Source organism: Penicillium digitatum, chromosome 5 (genome assembly GCF_016767815.1).
Source record: "Penicillium digitatum chromosome 5, complete sequence".
NCBI lineage: Eukaryota > Fungi > Ascomycota > Eurotiomycetes > Eurotiales > Aspergillaceae > Penicillium > Penicillium digitatum.
Window position 1 is genome coordinate 1196291 of NC_089388.1, and position 20821 is coordinate 1217111.

Genomic DNA, 20821 nt, shown 5'->3' on the forward strand with positions numbered 1-20821 from the left:
GATTCACAACTGACAACAGACCTTGGAACGGCAGTCTCCCGCGAAGGTTCCGCCCCACTTGCCTGGTCCCCGTGTGGCTCGCGGACGGACTTCCGCGTCTTCGGGAGCCCCGCTCTAACTTTATTTAGCCTAGCTTTGCCGATCAAAATCTTGGTTCCTTTCTGCTTTTAATTTTTTTTTGGTCGGTCGAAAGGTTGTTGTACAATAGTCCGAGGTCCTGCTTCTACTTTCATGGCACATACCATTATCTCGGTGCTCTAGACTCTATCTGAGACTGGACAGAATCTCAGGTGTCTGGCATCCCGTGCGGATCCACCAGCGTCGGTCCACAAGCTTGAAGTTTGCGACCTCGTGGCATCGAATGTGGGGACTGAGATTCGCGTCATGCACAATGTCTTATCACAGCTGTTGACCGCTTCCAATCTTGAGTATCTCGCGATAAGACTTGCTTCATCCGGAATCGTGCGACGCTGAGGCGAAGATCACCGATTTGTCGCCAGGTGGCAACCCATCGAGTACCAGGTTTCGACGACCAGTACTCAAATGGTCATATGCTTCTGGACAACAAAATCAGCACATCCGAACAGGATCTTGAGAGAGGCAGAAACTAAAGATTGTCGCCAGTTCAACGGTATTTGGGCTGCGTGAATTTGTAGGTCATCACCAACGAATATTGGAGGCAGCCCAACGTCGTACAACGATATCTTCATTAATCGGGACAGACACGACCATATCAGAAGGATGCACTACCAGTGCAATGTTTTCGTTTCCAGGGTTAGTTTAAGAAGCGGCATTTTGTACAAGCTGAATCTGCCGCCCATCAGGGTCGTCTCTATGTGAACGACCATCTGCTCGCTGAGGACATCGGCAATTACACACACCTTTCGAAGCCGATATCACCGAGTTTGTCGCCACTAGATAGAAGCTTTGCCTCCCAATTCGTGTCAAGAGTGAGCTTACCCTTGAGACAAAGCCCACCTCGAAAGATCGAGATTACAGAGGTCGACGCCTACAGCGGAGCCACCAGTGTGCGCACTGTCAAAGTTTCTCATCAACGGCAATCCCTTTCACTTAACCGGACTCAGAAGACAAGAAGACACCGCGGTTCGTGGCAAAGAGTATGACCAAGCCTACATGGTTCCCGATTTCCAGTGATAGACTGGATCGGCGCCACCTCTTTCCGCACCTCAGACTAACATCACGCTAAAGAGACAAATGGACATCTCAGGCCGGCAGGTAAACTTGATCTGCTGTAGATAGTTGTTCGGCTTAGTTCTTCTTGAGATTTGTGACTTTCCAAACGCCCAACTCGACAGGTATATGGATAGGTTTATGTGCGATTCTCAATTGCAATCAATCCACATTAATTAAATTCCACCTATCCACCTCCTATCGCTTCCAGATGTTCTTACATGGTCTGTGACCAGAATCTAATGCAAGGAATGATGAGACCTACATCTAAATTTCTGTGAAAGAAACAAAATTGGTTGGCATCATATTCACAAATCTCCAACAGGAAGTAAAGTTCCTTCGTCAAGAGAGCCCCATTCGTGCCGAAAACCCAAAATGCCGACACCTTTACAGTAGCTATATCCCTAAACATACACGTGGATTTAATAAAACACTGATCGTAGTTAAATTCACGCCGAATTACCCTCAGCCGAATCTCGAGACTGAGAGACTGAAAGCGATCGCTTATCGTCGCTGCCCTTGGTACGCCCAATGCCAACCATCTGCAACATTTCTCTCCAGAAGCCAGTAGGGGGTTCAAGGAAGCTATCCTCGTAGGCGTCGATCAGGGGTCGTTCCCAGACCAGGTCGGCTTCATGAGCCTTAACGAACTTGGTTTTCTTGATGATTTTCCAGATGAGGAAAAGAGGAGGGATGACAATCTGCATGGTGTAGTTGGACCAGAAGGTGGACACTGACCAAGGCTTGTATGAAGTGTAGCCGTACACGATTGTCACAACGATCATCCAAACAAATGCAATATATGCGCAGTAGGGTTGAAGATATCCAAAATAGGACAACGATCTGCGGTCAAACCCTTGCGCTTTGCAAGCGCGGTGGAAGAAAATGTACGTCAGGCTGATAACGATGTAATTAATGAGCCCTGGGGTATGTTGTCAGTGTGGTAATGGGGCCTAGTGGTAAATTCGATGATTCCTCACCTCCGGCAGTGACAAGGTTGGCGAACCATGTGATGACGACGGATGAGCTACTGGAGCATTGCAAAAAGGAAAGCATAGGGAAGATCATCACGACTGCGAAGCAATAGATCGGCACCCCGTTGCGCGTGGTTCGAGTGAGAACTCTTGGGGCTCTTCCTTCTAGTGCCAAGCCGTACAGAGTACGGATAGCGCAGTAAGTGTAGGTGTTGCCAGCCGAGAAAATCGAAGTCAGCAGAAGACTTAAAAAGAAGAATGGTCAGTCTTTGGTCCTTCAAGGATGCACGTTTCGTTTTGATAGCACTGACGCATTAATGATCGAAGGGAAAATTGAAATGCCCAAGTTTCGCATGCCAATGACATATGGCGATGCCGAAGCGGAACCAGAAGAACCACTCGTCACAACCGCCACCAGCTGGGGATCATTAGCGGCACAGACGATACCCACAGCCAAGGCGCCGCCGATAAAAAAGAGACAGAATCGAATGTAGACTGTCTTGAACGCATTCTTGATATAAATGCGGGGACGCTTTGCTTCAGCGGCAACAATGGAGATGTACTCAGGGCCGACGACGGCAAAGCAAGCCGACCAAAGAGATCCAAGGAATCCTTCAAAGCGACCAAGCGCTCCGGTATCCAGATACTCCATGAAAGACCCGGGATTGTTCCAATGGCGGAAGCCATAGGCGTCATGGGCCGGGTTTCCACCAACCATGGTGATGAAGGTGAAAAAGAACAGGGAGAAGATCAGAATGACCTTTCCACCCGACAGCCAGAATTCAGCTTCACCATAAGCTTTGACGGCTAAGACGTTAAGGAAGCTAGGCAAGAATCAGTATTTGGATAAACCTTCAAGGACACACAAATAACCGAGATGGGCAGAAGAAGCTCTCACCCATAGACCAGGATGACACCAAGGCAGATACCTGCAACTGGCCCAGGTTCAGTAACCTTCTCACTCCAGAAAGACAAGACAAGTGTGAAAGCCGAGATCTCAAAAGGAATCAAAAGGGCCTCATAGAAGCTAAAAGGAGTGTTAGCAAAGATAGCGGGCAGGATTTCGGTGACCCCGAAAAGAACACGGACAAAAAGTTCCAGCCGACCATGAAACCAAGAGCGTCGTCGACCCATTTTCCAGCCAAGCGAATGAAACCACCACTGACAGGGAAGGCAGTGGTCATTTCAGCAAGGCAGTTATTCACCATGGCCAGGAAGATACATTGAACGGTAAAGGCAATAAACAAACTGCCAGGTCCCCCATGATGAAGACCCGAGCCGATGCTCACGAACAAGGCCGTTCCGATGGAACCGCCAATGGCGATCAGCTGGATCTGCCGATTGCCAAGATGACGTTGAAGGTTGTCGGCATTTTCAGCCATCACACCTTCTTGTACATCACGAGGGCCCTCGTTTTTGAGCCCGAGTGTTTCCAATACACTACCGCTCGTTTCTTTGTCCATGTCGCTTAGGATAGCCATTGTGTTTGCATTCCTGTCTGTCGTATTTAGTGGGTTATACAGTATGGGTGATGGTGTGTTCGAACGACACTGGAAGGGCTAATGTCGCTTATCCGTTTGAGATTCTGGAATTGGGGTATTGGAAATGTTGGGGTGGATCGGCGGAAAATCCGGGGGTGGATCTGCTACAAAAGATTGGGATGCCGGGCTATATTGCGAGGGTCTGGGATTCGATCGCGTGGGCAATGATCTTGTTGCTTTGGATGTTGAAAAGTTGACGGTGCAATGGCAAGAGCAAATGTTCAAAGACGCTGAGGTCTCTAGAGTGGAATTTCCGTCCAGTACAAAGGTTCACGGAGAAACCGAACGTTCAGAAGGTGAAGTGTAAAAAAAAGAAAAATCAAAAATCAAAAGGAGTATTCAGCTAAAGAGATATACGAACGTCTATTAAAGAAAGGTCGAGTGAAACGTGGAAGTAAAGCTGAGATCTTAAAAGGGCAGAGATTTGCCTCCGCCAGATTAGCACCACAGCCATACCAAGGAATTATGACGCAGTTCAGTTGGTTACTTTCGGTGACTTTAGGTCACTTTGGGTCACTTTGGGTCACTTTGGGTCATCTTCTCGACCTTTAGTCATCTTGATTGGCTTGGGGTACATTTTATCGCCCCCGCACGGGCTGTGACTTAACCCGCATCCGGATACGCCCCGTGGATGTTCTACTGTTTATCTTTGGTTTCAACCGGGGATCATCCTCCCTAAACAGTCTAACGCGGGTTGTGCCTCCTATCTCAGTTAATTCGTCTTCGAGGTCTCAGTGTGCACGTTCCCCTCGGCTATCCCATTTCAGCGGTGGCTCAATTGATCTGATTTTGCACTGCCCAACGTATCTATGGAGTAATCGGTAGGTATAGTTTAGACTTCCCAGTTTTGATCCAATGGCCTTATCTGGTGTGTTCGATGGCTCTTTCCAGCTTCGAAACCCGACGGCCAGTGTGTAGGTTACGTAACCTTTGGAGATAACCGTGGTCCTGATAAGTGCCAACAAGTAAGGGCCCTGGGGGGAAATAAATTGATTCTGCCTAATAGCCCCCCCTGCCCCCCCCCCCGAAATCCGTAATCTAATCTATCGAATTGGCATGTCACACTGGGATGCATCTGCCAAGGCACGGTTCGATCACCATCTGATTGGTCGACCCGTCCGACCTGCGTCTCCCTGTAGGAATAGCAATTCTACTTCGCACCTCATGGCCATCTTCTCCGGGTGTATCATGCCACAAGACTTTTTGGTTTCAGGGTTCGAAGAACGTTGCCGTGCTCAAAGAGTACTTCCAAGGGTCGAGAAATACTTAGGTCTACCAAAGATAAGATCTCTCTCCTCACATCAGACCATCGATACGTATTGCTCTTTGGTGTAGCAAGCGTAGGTCGTTCTCTCTTTCTGTCGTTTGGTCGATGTTAATTTTCCGGTCTTTCTTTTGGAAGAAAAAAAAATAGAGGGGGTGGGAAGTGCTTCCTGATGTTGTCCCCGAATGAGAAACTGGGATCCATTGCGTGCCGGGACATAGACCTAGAACTCACGACCCTGATCAATGAGTTGAGAGTCCTGATTACCAAGGCCTGCCACAAAGGTAGGGTACATCGGTAAAGGAATGATGCATCCCACTGCAATTGTTTAGTAGCACAAATCTCGAGTCATAAGTTGAAACCCACCAAACTCGTCCGTTGCTGTGCTAGTCTAGTATGGTGGACGTGCGGTCTCTCCAGAAAAAGATGGGGGATTAACCTACATGTCACGTGCCCTGTAAATTCCGGGGTTGCTTTGAAATCCCTTTGCCACAACAGGCCGAGCCCCAGAGCATATCACGTGATACCGCTCCATGTTAACTCCCGAGGTCGGGGACTGGGAAGAGTTTGCTTAGAGTTGACTCACCAATGTCTCCGTGTTCGATGTTGTTGAAGCGCGTGGCTAGGCCTCCGGCCGCCATTATGTGCAGACCGGTGAGTACAGCTTCGTCTCATGATCACCCAATTGTTTCTGACTTCCCCAGGGTCGGCCTCGGTGGACTCCGACCTTCGGCGTCCCAAGCAGGACAATTCATCATCCCTTGCGATCGGTCTCGAAATCCCTATCTTCTCGCTCGCTGAGTACGACAGCCTCCGCTCAGATCGAAGGCTTTCACTCACAGCATGAGAACGCCTCCACAATTCCTTTATATGAGAATCTCTCCCAGAGGCGCACGCCGCAAACCTTGACGGAGAAGATCGTACAACGCTATGCTGTTGGTCTCCCCGAAGGAAAGCTCGTTCGTAGCGGTGACTATATCAGTCTGGCCCCCGGGTATTGCATGACTCACGACAACTCATGGCCCGTCGCCCTCAAGTTCATGTCAATGGGAGCTACAAAGGTCCACCGCCCCGAGCAGATTGTCATGACCCTCGACCACGACGTCCAAAACACCAGCGCAGCGAATCTTAAGAAATACGAGCAGATCGAGGCTTTCGCTGGACAGCATGGTATCGATTTCTATCCTGCGGGTCGGGGTATTGGACACCAGGTTATGGTGGAAGAGGGATATGCATGGCCGGGTACCATGGCGGTAGCCTCAGACAGCCACAGTAACCACTACGGCGGAGTTGGCTGCCTTGGAACTGCTGTTGTGCGAACGGATGCTGCTAGTATTTGGGCAACGTCGCGGACATGGTGGCAGATTCCCCCTGTTGCGCGGGTAACATTCACCGGAACACTACCAGTAGGCGTGACAGGTAAGGATGTGATTGTGGCATTGTGTGGGCTCTTCAACAGTGACGTGCTGAACCATGCAATTGAGTTCACCGGCTCTGAGGAGACCATGGAAAGTCTGCTTGTGGATAGCCGCCTGACAATTGCCAACATGACGACTGAATGGGGCGCGCTCACGGGTCTCTTCCCAATCGACCGGACTCTGAAGCGCTGGCTGCGATACAAGGCCACCGAAGCTGCGATGTCTGACGACCGGACAACCCGGAAGCGTATCACGCACGAAAGAATCGACGAGCTGTTCGCCAACCCCCTCACGGCCGACCCCGATGCTCAGTATGCCAAGCAGCTCTACCTCAATCTCTCGACTCTCTCGCCCTACGTCTCCGGTCCTAATTCAGTCAAGATCGCAACACCACTCAACGAGCTTGTCCAGCAGGACATCAAAGTCAACCGCGCGTACATCGTCTCTTGTACCAACTCGCGTGCTTCCGATCTCGCGGCCGCCGCCAAGGTCTTCAAAGACGCCGCCAAGGCTAACCCCGACACGACTCCTAAAATCGCCGACGGTGTCAAACTTTACATCGCGGCTGCTTCCGTGCCCGAACAAGAGGCTGCCGAATTCACTGGCGACTGGCAGGCACTCCTCGATGCTGGTGCCCAGCCCCTACCTGCTGGATGCGGACCTTGCATTGGCCTCGGAACTGGTCTTCTAGAGCTCGGTGAGGTTGGCATCAGTGCCAGCAACCGTAACTTCAAGGGAAGAATGGGTTCGAGAGATGCGCTGGCATACCTGGCGAGTCCCGAAGTCGTGGCTGCTAGTGCTCTCAGCGGCGTTATCTCTGGCCCCGGCGCCTACCAAGTGCCAGAGAACTGGTCTGGCGTGGAACACGGATTCGGCACAGGTCTCGAACCCACCACCGAGAACGAGCTCACCAACCTGTTACAACAGATGGAATCTCTGATCGATCGGGTTGAGTCGGCCGGAGACGAGTCCAAACCTGCCACCGAGATTCTGCCAGGCTTCCCCGAACGGATCAGCGGCGAGATCGTCTTCCTTGATGCTGACAATCTCGACACTGATAGCATCTACCCCGGTAAATTGACATACCAAGACAACGTCTCGAAGGATGATATGGCCGCCGCTTGCATGCAGAACTACGATCCCGAGTTCAAGAGCATCGCTAAGCCAAGTGACATCCTCGTCGCCGGCTTCAACTTCGGTTGCGGATCATCAAGAGAACAGGCCGCAACTGCCATTTTGGCCAAGCAGATTCCACTGGTCGTTGCTGGCAGCTTCGGGAACATTTTCTCCCGAAACAGTATCAATAACGCGCTCATGGGCCTTGAAGTCCCCCGACTTGTTGAGCGCCTCCGTGCCAGCTTCGCTCAGCCATCTTCTGGTGACGCCAAGGGGCGCCAGCTGACGCGTCGCACAGGCTGGACTTTGACATGGGACGTGAAGCGTTCCATTGTTGAAGTTCAGGAGGGTGAGACGGGAGAGAGCTGGACCGAGCAGGTCGGCGAGCTGCCAGCGAATGTACAGGAGATCATCGCGGAAGGTGGCCTAGAAGCGTGGGTTAAGGGTAAAGTTGCGGAGTCCGGGTGAGGACACCTCAACCAGGCTAAACAAATGCCATTGGACAACGCCGGCCCAATGAACATGATGATCGGTTCGCGTTGCAGGTAGCCACTGCCACACTTTTGGCCGTTGTTTGTTTTTGCATGTTTACTTTGTGTACAATTTTTTCATCAATATCAGGTACCATAGAGAAGGCGTTCTGACTGTTCATCAAGAGCATGTCTTTAAAAACGAATAAGAATATACCAAAAACTTTCATCAGAGATACTCGTTCTTTTCTTCCTCATCATTTGCCGATATCAAGCAAAGCTCAAAACGATGTTGTGCTCTCCTACCTGCGGCGGTGGGTGCACGATAGTGTTGAAAACGAGGATCCAAAAGACGCCCGTCACCACCCCGTTCTAAGATGACGCCCTCTGGGTGCAAAGTGCGCTGTGTAGGTAGTGTTATTCAACCCATGCGGAGAACGTGAGCACAGACGGTTTCAAGCAGTTTCAAGCTTGGTATCTTCGCTGTCTCATTCCACGAGAACTCCCCACATACAAATGGCCCCTGCTTTACTTTGGACCAAGTCATTGATGAGGGGATCCGGGCGAAAAATATCCGAAGCTCGCTAACTACTCGCGGGTTGACACGTGGGTAGCTGTCGAAAATTTGTGAATTTGAACCCGCTTTCAAGCCACACATTCTTAGCTAAATCTCGCTTCTTGCGTTCTTTCGGGGTGTGGGTGACGTACAAAGTCAAGTAATACACATTGAACAGAGCCCAGGATTGGACATTAGCTGTGAGTGTGGGGAATCCCAGCTTTCCAAGCTTGTGGCTCCGCCCCCTCACGGATTTCCCGGGTATGCTTCAGTGCAACTTTCCAGGAGAATCAGTGATCTATGCAAGAGAGTCATATCTGGCACCAGTGGAATTGTACTATTGGATCAATCCGGGGAATTCGCACTCTGCTCCATTCCTTGCAGACCCGGTGTGAGGCCATTCAAAGAAAGCATGGATTAAGAACAGCTTCCTAGTATAGAAATCCACGGCAAAGCCTTGCTATTCAGCAAAATCGGCGGCTGTGCATTTCTTTTCCTCCCTGCATGTCATCTCGTGCATCCCAAACTGTTGAGGACAAAACCATGAAAGAGAAGAACCCTATCACCGAGCACGTGAACCTGCCTTGATTGTAACGACTAGCCAAAGTTGTCGCAGTAAGGTCCCGAGCTCCGCCTCTTTCTTGCCTAAATGGGCTTAGTCTCCGCCTGTTCCACGCAGACGGGACTGAAGCGAATCTTGCCACTGTCGGAGAAACCCCGGTGTCGTGGAGGTGTTGTTGCAGAGCTGTGATAAAATTGGAATAGGGGACCGATACCAAAGGATATTCGATAGAGGATAGTTGTGAGACTATTATCAACTCCAATAGAAATGTGTTATGAACAGCCCAAATACCGCCTGCCCATCGGAGACGACACTTGCAACCCATGAAACCCATGGAAAGCTTCCCCCTGATCCATGGATACACAGTTGAACCCCGCATTGGCTGTTCCAAGATTCTGGCCCCTGCATGTCGGGGGCCTAAAAACCCCGCTCTCAGGCTCTGCGACTAGACCCTTTCATTCCCCACACATCCAAGGATCCTTTATCTTTTGCAGAATTTCACTTCTTTCATGTGGCACATCAAACTTTACCCCGCATCTGATTATTCGATCTATTATTGACATCACTTGTCATGTTTATTGCGTTCAAAGCCCAGAACGGCGAAGAGGGGTTGCGTAACCCAAAACATAAACGGCGGAGTGAACGACTCAGCCGACGAGGATCTACACCGCGAGCCTGTACTTCGTGTCGCCATCGCAAAATTAAATGCGATGGCGAGAAGCCCTGTGAAGCTTGTCGATGGTACAAGAAGCCTGGGCTATGTAACTATACGGGACCTCGCTCATCGCCTAGGTAAAGCTGAAAGCTGAAAATCGAACCCAGGGGGGTTGTTGACGAAACTGATCAAATTAGCCAGCCAGAAAAATCGACAATAACCTCACCCGACTACAAAAGCACACTCGAACGGCTGTTTCCTGACACTGCTCCCGAGAACATCGCCAATTTTTCAAGGGATAAGTTGTTAGAATTGATGGCTGCAGGCGGATCCCAATCCCAACATTCTCAGCCTCAAGACTCATCGATTGTTGCCTCGTCCCTAAACACCCACGACTCTGCATTATCGGGAGAGATGCCTGGTTTGGAGTCACTACATACAATACCCGGAGAGCAACTCGATGAAATCCACAGTGCTAGTGCCTCGGAATCAGTTGGGCATATCTCGGACGACGTCAACGCATTATCCCTGTCGGCTCGGCACCCAACCTCGTACCTAGGTGTTTCATCCATTCAGGCTGCACTGAAGGTCATCGCGTGGCTCCATCCAGCAGCAAACTCATACTTCGCTCAATCCTTGTGTAAAGACCAAGATCCACAGCCAACTAGCTCACTACCCCTGTCGCAAGCTGTACCTCTATCCGATACCCCACCCACAGAACATCAAATACTCGATGCGTACTTTGTCAACTTCCAGCATTTTGCGCCACTTATAGACGAAGAATCTTTTCGTACCACCTACTTACTTGGCCGTCGGAAGGATGATCGATGGCTTGCACTTCTCAATATAGTTCTTGCGCTGGGGAGTATTACAGCCGCAGGCGCAGATAACCATGCCCACCGTGTGTATTTTGATCATTCAATGGATCACTTAAATATCCGTTCACTCGGAAATCCCAGCCTTGAAGTTGTTCAGGCCCTAGGACTCATGGGCGGCTGGTATTGTCACTATACTAGCCAGCCGAATCTCGCATACTCCCTTATGGGGGCGTCGCTGCGGATGGCAATTACGTTAGGCCTGCAGCGGGAACCTTCCGATATTCATTCGATACTCGACCCTAAAAAGTCCGGAATCCGGGAATTCAAACGTCGCATCTGGTGGTCACTTTGCTGTTTGGAGACCTGGGGCCATGAAACGCTCGGCCGACCAAGTATGGATTACTTTGGCCCCAGCATCACAGTCAATTTGCCTAGCCGGCTTGATAAGGTGCACATTCCCTGCCCCTTTTCTTTTACTAGTAGCATCCAGGTTCGCTTTCGAAATTGACTCGTGACAGGAATCTTATTTCGAGGTGCTCCCCTTGACAGAAAATGTCCAATTCGTGAAGATTGCGTTAAAAATTCAAGAATCATTGGCTGCGCTACCACCCCTATCCCACACGGAGATGTTCGATCTGGACTCGCAGCTTGTTCGGTGGTGGCATGACCTGCCGCCGGTCCTCAAGGATTACGAACCCTGTCCCGAATCACTATATGCAGTGCGCACTGTGATGCGTTGGCGATTCTACAATCATCGCATGTTACTTTTTCGCCCAACTCTACTGAATTACGCAATGCGACGAATTCCCTTCATGGCTATTCGGGTTGAAGAACGTACTGCTATCCAAAAATGCCAAGAAATTGCAGCAGGTTCAATCCAAGATATCTCCTCAACAACCCAGTTAAATCAGATGATCGGTTGGAACGCTGTTTGGATGTTATTCCAGGCCACTATGGTTCCATTAATTTGTTTGTCCGCTGGCGTCGCAGATCACGATTCCGCTGCTTCATTTGAAGCTTGCAAGACGCAGGTAGAAACTGCCATGTTGACCCTTGGCCGCATGAAGCCTTACGGGCACACCGCAGGACGCTCCCTTGAGGTTATATCGGGCATTCTCGAGTCGAATCTTCATGCTCCCAGGGCATCGCCATTTGATGCAAGTGGAGATGGTCTCGACCCCCAAACTTCCCCTCCTGTGAATGCTTTCAACACAGGCCAACAGGTCGCTCGAGATCGCGTTTCAGATTGGACTGCTACTTCCTTTGAAACACTTTCCTCTCATCACATGTGGGAATATTTGAGTTGGGATCATAGCAATCTCTGGCCTGAGATTTTTGACCTCAATGCTCAGAATGAAGAAGCCGCAATGTCGTTTCTGGATTCCTCTGGAGGAAACACGTGAGATCGCTATCACATTACCTCCGATGTATATAACTACATGTTGCAAATACATGAGACCAAACTGATCTGTAACTTAATGCATTTCTGTGTATGCTGCGCTGCACTCCGTATTTCACAGTAGAATGTTCAAGATGGACTGAGCCTACGAAGAAAACTCTATTCCCTACCTCCCCATTCTTTTCCAATGCATTAAGCTGTAGTCCCAACTTGGTAACAGGGCTATTGAAAGAAGGGACATGTCTCACCAGTCCAGCCCTGCAGGTGAGTAGAGCGCTAATCAAGTCTGGACCCACACATGCATCTAAATATTTTGGTCGGTCCCAATTATTAGTGTGATGTACGTAGATCATTGTCAGATGATCGCTAAAGTGCTAATGGACTCGGTGGGCAATTGCGAAAATAGACCTTGGGTGGTCGACTTCAATCACTCAGAGAGTCCAAGGTCTACATTCACCACAACCCCTCTATAAAGCCCTTGTATTTGCCCGCGGGTATATACCTGAATTTTACACTCAGCCGAATTCGCAGCCCAGTACCCGGTATAGGCGGTGGGCAACGCGTTGGGCCAGGTATGCCTTTTTTTTGTCTTTTTCCCTGCTTGACAGCCCCTTGACTCCATCATATATGCGATCCTCTATGTTTTTTTGCCTAGTCTAGTTTGTTTAGTCAACCCGTTACTGTCGTCATCTATGGTACTGATTAATGTTTTGAAAATAGCAACTGCAGGTGGATGGGTTAGTGCTGCAAATATTAAAGACTAACCAGTGAACACTACAGAGAGCTTCATATGTTTCTGTTGGTGACCTGAGACCAGCCTACCTCCAACTTCTGCTGGTTGGCAGGAGTGAGAGGAGAATATAGCAGTGTCAACAGTTAGATTCACAAGGAAAAAGCAGTTCATTTTATCCCAAGTCTAAAACCTGGCTTTGGCGGACATCACACTCCTTTGGACTGGCATAGATGCTCATGAAGTCATGTGCACATGAACACAGCTAACATTGAAACCCGCCGAGGGAAGCATTGAGAGTTTCTATGACATAAACATGGTAGAATTTTCGTGGCAGCTAACAAATGTTGGAAAAGACTAGGTTGAATAACCTATGCACACTTGACTTCCACCACATTGTTTGCAGTATCAGAAACTAAGACCTGTTGTGATTCCGTACTCTTCTTTCGGGGATTGGGGGCTTCAAATATCTCCGTGAGGTCTTCAAGGGTTCGATTGTTGGTTTCAACAGCAAAGAAGTAGATAAACACTCCCTGGACGATGTTCCAGCAGGCCAAGATGATGTATATATGCCAGCCAATGACACCGATAGCATTTCCGAATCCAAACTGATTCACCAGCAAGGCAATATTGGTGAAGACAGAGTACATGGCCATGCCCTTGGCCCGAGTTTCGTAGGACAGACATTCGACGGCATACATAGCCTGCAATGGGGTCCAGCCGAAGCTGAAACAAGCGCCAATCAAGAAGATAAACACAATAGAAGCATTGGCTGCTCCTGTTTCCTGTGTCTTTGCGTGCACCCCGGTAGTGGCTGATAGGCTCGCAAAACAGATCTTCATATCCACAAGGTTAGTGAAGAACATTGATAGAAGAAGAACCACGCGGGACGAATATACACACAGTGCAAGCAATAGACGCGCCAATCATCATAGGTCTGCGTCGAATTTTGGGGCCCAAGTAACCTCCCAGATAGGCTAAGCCAGCAGAAAGAATCGTGTTGCCAAGATTGACGTTCAATACTCGTGTTGTATCGGTGATACCAGCTGTGGCTAGAAGTCCGCCAATGTAGTAGGTCGTGATGCCAGCCTGCGCCCACTGACTCATGAAAGATGCGATAGCCACACACAAGAGGCGCCATCTTGCAGCTTTTGTGTTTATCAGACCTCTGAAGTCCCATGCCTTCTTATCTGTCCCTTCGAGGTTGATCGCCTCTTCATATTCTCGGACCTGCAGATGAACATAGGCATTATCCCGAGAGCCCTCTCCATGATATTTGGTAATGACATCCCAGGCTTCCTCCCGGCGCCCATGGCTATAAAGCCAGCGAGGTGATTCGGGGATAAACCAAACAGTTAGGACCACTATGCTGGACGAAATCAACTGGCACCAAATGGGGATGCGCCATGCGAGCGAACTCTCAAACCTCAGGCATCCGCGACAAGCACCAGCAGCGGCAATAGCGCCAATGAAGTACTGGCAATTGTACAGCCCGGTCAAAATGTCACGGTAGGCAGGATGGCTCATCTCGACGACGTAGGCGGGTGCAGCAGAGGAGGCTAAGGAGTATCCCCATCCTAAGTTATGTTGTCAACAGTGCTCTCCAAAAGGGTGAAGTCCAGAGACGTACCAAGGAAGAATCGGCTAGCGAGCAATTGATTCATGTGGTTGGCAGTACCACCAAGAATTGTGCCCAGGATGACAGCGCAGGATCCAGTGAACATGCCACATCGTCGGCCCCAAGTATCCAGGAACACTCCAACAAATGGCAGCGCGGAGACACCTCCAATTGTGTACATACCCTGGATCAAGGAGGCTTTAGAACCGACCAAGCCAGAGCCAAAGGTTTCACGGAATTGCTTAATGGGAAGCAGAGCGCCCATAAGAGAACCATCAAATCCTGAACTAGTTAGTGATAAAATCTTCAGTATCAAGTGACTCTCTCTCGTACCATTTACAGCCGAGCAAAGGTATGCTACAATCAAAAACGAATATAGCTTTCTCATTTGAACGCTCCAGGGGTTCGGAGGGTTGGTCCGCCTGGCTACGTCGAGAGCCAGTGAGCCCTGAACAGTCTCAACCTTGACACCCTCCTTATGCTCCTGGTGCATGGCGTCGATGGCACCTTCTTTCTCGGCTAGTTGGTCTGGATATGTATTCTCCACCATGACGCAGGAAAGGTTGTGTTATCCACGCCAAAAAAATGTAATTCACAAAACAATGAACCATGGGGGAAAAGATGGTTATGGCATGATATTTATCCTAGTAGTTACGCGGCACGTTTTTCTCACTCTCGTCGGCATGAAGTGGCACGTTTGTGAGTTTCTCGGATGTCCTTAGCTGAAATGGATCTGGTTTAAATTCCTTGGAATTTATCTATCCAATCATGAGAGACCGTTCGGCTCGCCGGTGGGGATGCGAGATTCCCCGAAGGGGCGATCGAAACCGATCGCCGCCTGAAAAACCGGGGTAACACGTTCTCTGCCGAAAATGGATCGGCTTTCTCCGCCAACTCCTTGACCAAAACGGTAAAACTCCGCCTTTACTTCCCCAGATTGACCTCGGGACTTTCGAGACCAATATTTCGGACTTCCCCGTGAATTCTACGGGCTTACAGATATGGAGTTGTAGCTATTACAAGTCACAGTCCAATTCCTGATGGTTCTATTTCATGCTTTGACCATCTTTGCCCTTTAATTCTGCAATATTAAGCGGGGAGTAGGCGAGGGACGCTCGCAAACGACTATCCTGCGTGGGCTTCCAAATAGAATGTTGAGGAATTTATCGAATCCAGCCCTCTGTTCACTTCGATTGGGTCGCAGCCCTAGTCGCAAATTGGTAGAGTTGGACTTTTGACCCAGGCAAACGATACCTCAGTGGTGGGTCACTGTCACCTAGCCCTGTAATTTCCATCCCCCTGTTCATCGCCAGGGAAACTAATCATAGCGCTGCCGCTAATGGGCACAATCTTACATTCCCTGAATCTTACCAGGTTCTATGAGCTTGTTACCGGTAGCTGTTTCCCGCTGAAGCTTCTGGCTGTGACTTCACTTCAAGTCCACTTCAAGTCCACGATCAGAAAACTCGAGGTACCTGTGCGGCTGTGGCCATTCAATTTCCCTGGTCACAATCTGACCATCTATCAGCATGCGTGCAGCTAGAACATGTGCTTAGGCTCGGTGACATGATTAATGGTCCCACTTATGGTTTTGGTGGCACCATTGGCTGAAATGGTGACGTTCTCAAAGATGTCTGGGGCGCCAAGGTTCTTACAGGCCACCATTAATATGAATCGTAGCTTGACAGTTTCCTGCTACACGGCCTATTGGCTATAGCAACCCATCTTTCGGGCTAACTCTTTTGAGCGAGTTCTGCGTGTACTCTTTTCCAGTCGTAACTTACGCATCGCACACCGATCGTTGAAAAATTACATCACTCGCCTTTTGTTTAGTATGCAGATTGAGGATGCAGGAAGTAGTCCACAATTGCCTACGAGATTGTAGGCCAGCAGTCATTCAACTGCTATAGCAGCGCTCTGCCCCATTTCCAATAGCCACTGTAATGATGGCGCCATCCACTATGTCCGAATACGTCTCTGTAAAGACTACCTGCGTAAGATGAATTTTTATTCAAGTAGAGTTTGGATTCTTTCTTCTTCTATGATCATTCAATCAACCATGGCGAAGAACAGAACTCTAGATCAGCAGCCATGCGCAGGTTCTCCACTAGAAACGTCGTCAATCACCTCTCGTGACCCTCAGCCTTGTCGTGGAAGTCCATTACATGTGACTGTGGGTGCCTGTCTTTCTCATTTGCCACAAAGTCCACGGTCTTCTATGTTGCACATCTGGAGGAAGGCCACCAGCTCAGACTCGCTATTAAAGTGGCCTCCTAGGGTGCCGGAGATCCGATATATCTCCTGCGTTCCATACCACACTATGTAGTCGTTAGCTAAAACGCTAGGTTGGGCTTCCAATTAGCATACTCTTCGGGGATTGAATTGGTTGACCACTCCATTGATGTACATCTCTCATGGTGGGGTCGCGTGAGACTTTTCCATCGCCTCACTTCGGGTCATTGGTATCACAATGGAGAAGTGAGCTATTCAGAGGAGCTTTGATGAGACCGATTTGGGCAAATAGTCCAGCTTAATAGAAACATCTCGCATGTCCAAGTATACTCAAGCCTAGAGTTAGGCATGAGGTAGAGAATCCACGTTCAGACGATCATTCGGCGTGGACTTCCCGCGCACCCAGCCGAATTATCCTGCACGACCAATTCTCAAAGCGCGTTCAGCACCTACGCAGCTAGGCTTAGTGGGAGTGATTTGTTCAAATTCTTTGGAAACTGCGGGGAAATGGTGGGGAAATCGATGACAGCCGCAAGTCCCAATGATCCCTCCACGGTATTTCCTTACAGTGATTGACTAGGCGTCATTCCACAGGGGTGATCCAATTATCTCCATGTCTCCCTTTTGCCGTCATCTTTTTCAAATCTAATTTACTATAAAATGTTATCATGGCAAACCGACGGGGAGTATCCTCTTACTCCGTGGGCACAAGTGTCGAACACCGTACACAAAATCGTTGAAAACCGGGTATTGAACCCCGGCAAATCTAGAAATCACTCAATGGCGGATGCCATGTGAGTAGGAGAGATACTCTTGTGATGATGTCTTTATTCTGTCAGACTACGCCACGAAGACTACAGTGACAGGGCAACTTTACAAAACAAAACACAGCGAGACCTAACAACTAAGCATGAGCTACAATCCGAGCCAGTCAGGTGAAATCGATTTGCCTCTTCTTTCCAATAACAGAGCTTGCGGCATTTGACTATAGTCTACAAGTCAAGTGCGATCGCTCGGAGCCGCCTTCCGGCGAGCCATTGCAGCCACTTCCGAGCCGGGAGCATTGAAATCCACGAAGCCATGTTTCTGGTATAGCGGTGCGCCCTCCTTGCTGGCATCAACATAGGCTGCAACACCATCCTTATCCGCCAGGTCGCAGCCTCACTGGACAAGCATAGAGCCAGCTCCGCGCCGTTGATAATCAGGGTACGTGCCAAGTGTATCTAGGTCTTTTAGTCGGTTTCAGATGTCAGCCAAATGTTTCGTCCTTTGATTTTAAAAATGGGTCTCATTCATACAATAATGCTTCTCATCACCCATGACGCGTTTCCTCGCCTGCTCCAGTTCTGCAATAAATTCCTCGCATAGCTGGTAAGGCGAGTCCGCATGCCAAATCGGAAAGCGACGACCTCGCTCATCCGGCATGGCCAGGTCCCATTTGCCAAAGGCAACTAGCCGCGGTCGGCCTTGTTTATCTTTTGCTTCGGTGTCAACTACTCGCAGGTACCTGTAGTGGGACTTCTGAATGTCCGCCATGTGCCAATCCCGATGCCATTGGTGCATGCCGGGAGTGTTGGGGAAGATTTGCCTGATCAACGGCTGTGTGAAGGAAGCGAACCATATCTCGGTGATGGCGGGGACGTCTTCGATTGTTGCTGGTTCTAGCACGAGAGAATTGGTTGTTGATCCCATACTCGAATTGGTCGGGTGCGTGTTCAAGGATCTAGGCAAAGGGGATTGACTACACCGTACGGGATTTGCACCCGGGCAGATCTATTTATTTCGTTTGGATAAATGAGGGTGCCTGGTTCTTGGGGAAATAATGGCCCCGGAGTGAGAAGAAGGCGTGCCTAATGGTTGCTAGGGCATTGAGGCGGATTGCAAGGGGTGTCTTGAGAAGCGGGGGCGCATAGTACCCTTAAACCGACGTGCGAACTGATCAGATACATGTAATGGTTGCCTAGATTCATGAGCCCCCCGACGACATGGATGAATTTTCAAAATGCCGCAAGTGATGAGAGGCATAGCCCAGTCGGATGAGGAGTTGGCTTTTGGCAATAACCCCCTGTCTCATCAAATGTTATGCTCGGTACTCCATTATAACGTCCCAGAAAAAGACATACACGCTATGTATAGACTAGACGGGATTTACAGGGCTTGAATGTGCTCATTTATCAAGCAACTCTGTTGGCCGGACGACCACTTTCTACTGTTGCTAGCCTAGGTGTCTCTGACTCCCCCATCATGTGCGTCTGGCTTGACTGGCTGCCGACCTCCCAATCTTGTGTAACCAAAATTTGATCTCGTCGCATCGGGAAAGGGAATGTTGTGTTGCTCTCGAGCTTCACATTGTGGTCCCGCGACTCGGATCGCCCCTGTGTTTGCGACCGCATCTTGTAGCTCCAAGAGTTCGGCTCTTCTACCCCATCGAGCTTGAGCCCGTTCGATCGCATCCAGGACAGGAAGGGGTTTAATTGTCCCCAACAGGCCGTCACAATACTGAGGCACTGAATGAGCACTTCAAAAATAGTGATTTCACACGACTGAAACGTTGGGTCTTTGGTTTTCGTGCCTCTCTTAATAAAGGGGAGCTCGACGATGGCTGCGACGGTCACACTATGGAGGGCAAGTGGATGAGTTTCGCGTTTAAAGGTAGGGGAGAGAGAGCACGGCGTAGAGCTGGGGTACTCACAAGAGCCGAGGCAGGAAGATACCCGCAAAACCCAGGCGTCGCCCCAGGGTTGTTTGGACGCTAGAAATCAGGATCATTGCCTGGGCTACAATCACGAGATCGGTGATGATGTTGGAGATAACGATGAAGTAGCGCCAAGCTACCTGAATAGAGCCCATTGAATTGAATTAGTATTGTTCGAACTCAGAGTGCAGGGAGTAGTAGGGACTAGAGAATACACCACTAACCAGGTTAAAGCACTGGCCATTCTGGAAATCCCAAGTATGAGGCAAAGAGCATTGAAATGCAGTTCCAAAGATTGCAACGACTGCCCAGGCGTATACAATGATCTCAACACCTAGGGCGAGCCATTTATTTTTGGCAGATGGTGTAAGACCCCGGATAAACACGACCAGAGATAACTTTGAGAACGTAAGGCTTAGCAGGTACAGAAAAGACCCCGCGAAAAGGTTCTGAAATTCAGCTCGTTAGCCTTGGTTCTAGAAGGGAAACAAGCACAAGATCAGAAGATGTGTACTTTCATAACCTGTTCCATCTCGGCGCTGGAGACGTCTTTGGAATGCTTTCCATAACCCGACCCAACTGCCAGCGAAACAACTATACTCTGGCCAATTCCAAGGATCAGAGAAGCAATGATCAGGAGATCATCTGTGGTGAGCCTTTTAAAGATTCGAATCTTAGTGACTAATCTGGCAAGGACACTGAAAACGATCGTGACCAAAAGAACCCATGTGGTGACATTGACAGCCGGGTCTTTGGTATCACTTTTGAATCGTGTCCCCATGGAATCGAGATATGTGAAGGGGGTGTGAGTAACTTGGGAGGCAAAAAGAAGGAAAGGCAAGTATTGTAGCATATAACACGAAGAAAACACCCCTTGTGCTTTTAAAAGTATCGCTACGCGATCAAGTGGTTCGCACATTCGATTTCCGGTTCAGAGAAAAGGGTGACCAGCAGGCAAATCCCCTCCCAGAAGTTATCAGTATATTGTGTGTACGAGGGTCTCCGAAGGGGTGTTATAGGTTCATCAATCTCGTGTGACGCTCGTTTCCGTCCCATACCGTCCTGATCTCTATAGGTGTTCAATATGTGTTCAGCCTGTTCTTGTAAAGCCATTTTGCGTGGTCTCTCACTTAGGCGGTATTTACATTGTTTACTATATAACTATTGCCAACTTATTGCACAAGGGTAGGGTAATATCGAAAAACGTTCAACTCCCCCTTCACTCAAAGAATTTGTCCCGAGTTCTGGCCCGGCCCCTCGCATGACTTTAACCCTTGATTGCTTATTCCCCTGCGAGTAGCCATCACCGATATCCGCTCCACACAAAATAACAGTGGCGAAGTGCATGGCGCACTTCCTGGGGGATCTTCCCCGTGTGTGATCAACACGGTGGACATTGTCGCATGGTGTATGATAGGCCTTGGACCTCCTTGAAGCGTCGGGCAGAACGGGCCTGCGATTACATTGGAGCAGGTATCTGCATTAGCATCATCCACTCGCGTATCTCCAATTCTAGTCGATGTAACATACATGCATCTAGTCAAATTGGATACTATCTTCCACCCGGGGTATCTACCTCTCG

General features: G+C 49.4%; 6 protein-coding genes across 6 annotated transcripts; 2 read left to right on the forward strand and 4 right to left on the reverse strand.

Annotated features, from left to right (window-relative positions):
- Positions 1-1640: 1640 nt before the first annotated feature.
- On the reverse strand, positions 1641-3646 carry Pdw03_1632 (Amino acid/polyamine transporter I; the record flags this gene model as incomplete). Its single annotated transcript, XM_014683108.1, has 5 exons — positions 1641-2113; positions 2172-2410; positions 2477-2989; positions 3064-3192; positions 3255-3646. The coding sequence occupies 5 exons, from the start codon at positions 3644-3646 to the stop codon at positions 1641-1643; spliced, it is 1746 nt and encodes a 581-aa protein (XP_014538594.1).
- A 1966-nt stretch (positions 3647-5612) lies between these two features.
- Positions 5613-7972, forward strand: Pdw03_1633 (Homoaconitase; the record flags this gene model as incomplete). The annotated part of the gene is made up of 2 exons (XM_014683107.2): positions 5613-5624; positions 5675-7972. The coding sequence occupies 2 exons, from the start codon at positions 5613-5615 to the stop codon at positions 7970-7972; spliced, it is 2310 nt and encodes a 769-aa protein (XP_014538593.2).
- Positions 7973-9663: 1691 nt separating this feature from the next.
- Pdw03_1634 (C6 transcription factor, putative) lies at positions 9664-11968 on the forward strand (the record flags this gene model as incomplete). Its single annotated transcript, XM_014683106.1, has 3 exons — positions 9664-9884; positions 9945-11013; positions 11084-11968. The coding sequence occupies 3 exons, from the start codon at positions 9664-9666 to the stop codon at positions 11966-11968; spliced, it is 2175 nt and encodes a 724-aa protein (XP_014538592.1).
- Positions 11969-13065: 1097 nt separating this feature from the next.
- On the reverse strand, positions 13066-14862 carry Pdw03_1635 (Major facilitator superfamily, general substrate transporter; the record flags this gene model as incomplete). The annotated part of the gene is made up of 4 exons (XM_014683105.1): positions 13066-13530; positions 13598-14271; positions 14325-14594; positions 14646-14862. 4 exons carry the CDS (start codon positions 14860-14862, stop codon positions 13066-13068), a joined length of 1626 nt encoding a protein of 541 aa, XP_014538591.1.
- Positions 14863-17543: 2681 nt separating this feature from the next.
- Positions 17544-18236, reverse strand: Pdw03_1636 (Acyl-CoA N-acyltransferase; the record flags this gene model as incomplete). The annotated part of the gene is made up of 2 exons (XM_014683104.1): positions 17544-17704; positions 17843-18236. The coding sequence occupies 2 exons, from the start codon at positions 18234-18236 to the stop codon at positions 17544-17546; spliced, it is 555 nt and encodes a 184-aa protein (XP_014538590.1).
- Positions 18237-18718: 482 nt separating this feature from the next.
- On the reverse strand, positions 18719-20020 carry Pdw03_1637 (initiation factor 2B related protein; the record flags this gene model as incomplete). The annotated part of the gene is made up of 4 exons (XM_066099960.1): positions 18719-19160; positions 19237-19379; positions 19464-19688; positions 19754-20020. The coding sequence occupies 4 exons, from the start codon at positions 20018-20020 to the stop codon at positions 18719-18721; spliced, it is 1077 nt and encodes a 358-aa protein (XP_065957687.1).
- Positions 20021-20821: the final 801 nt, after the last annotated feature.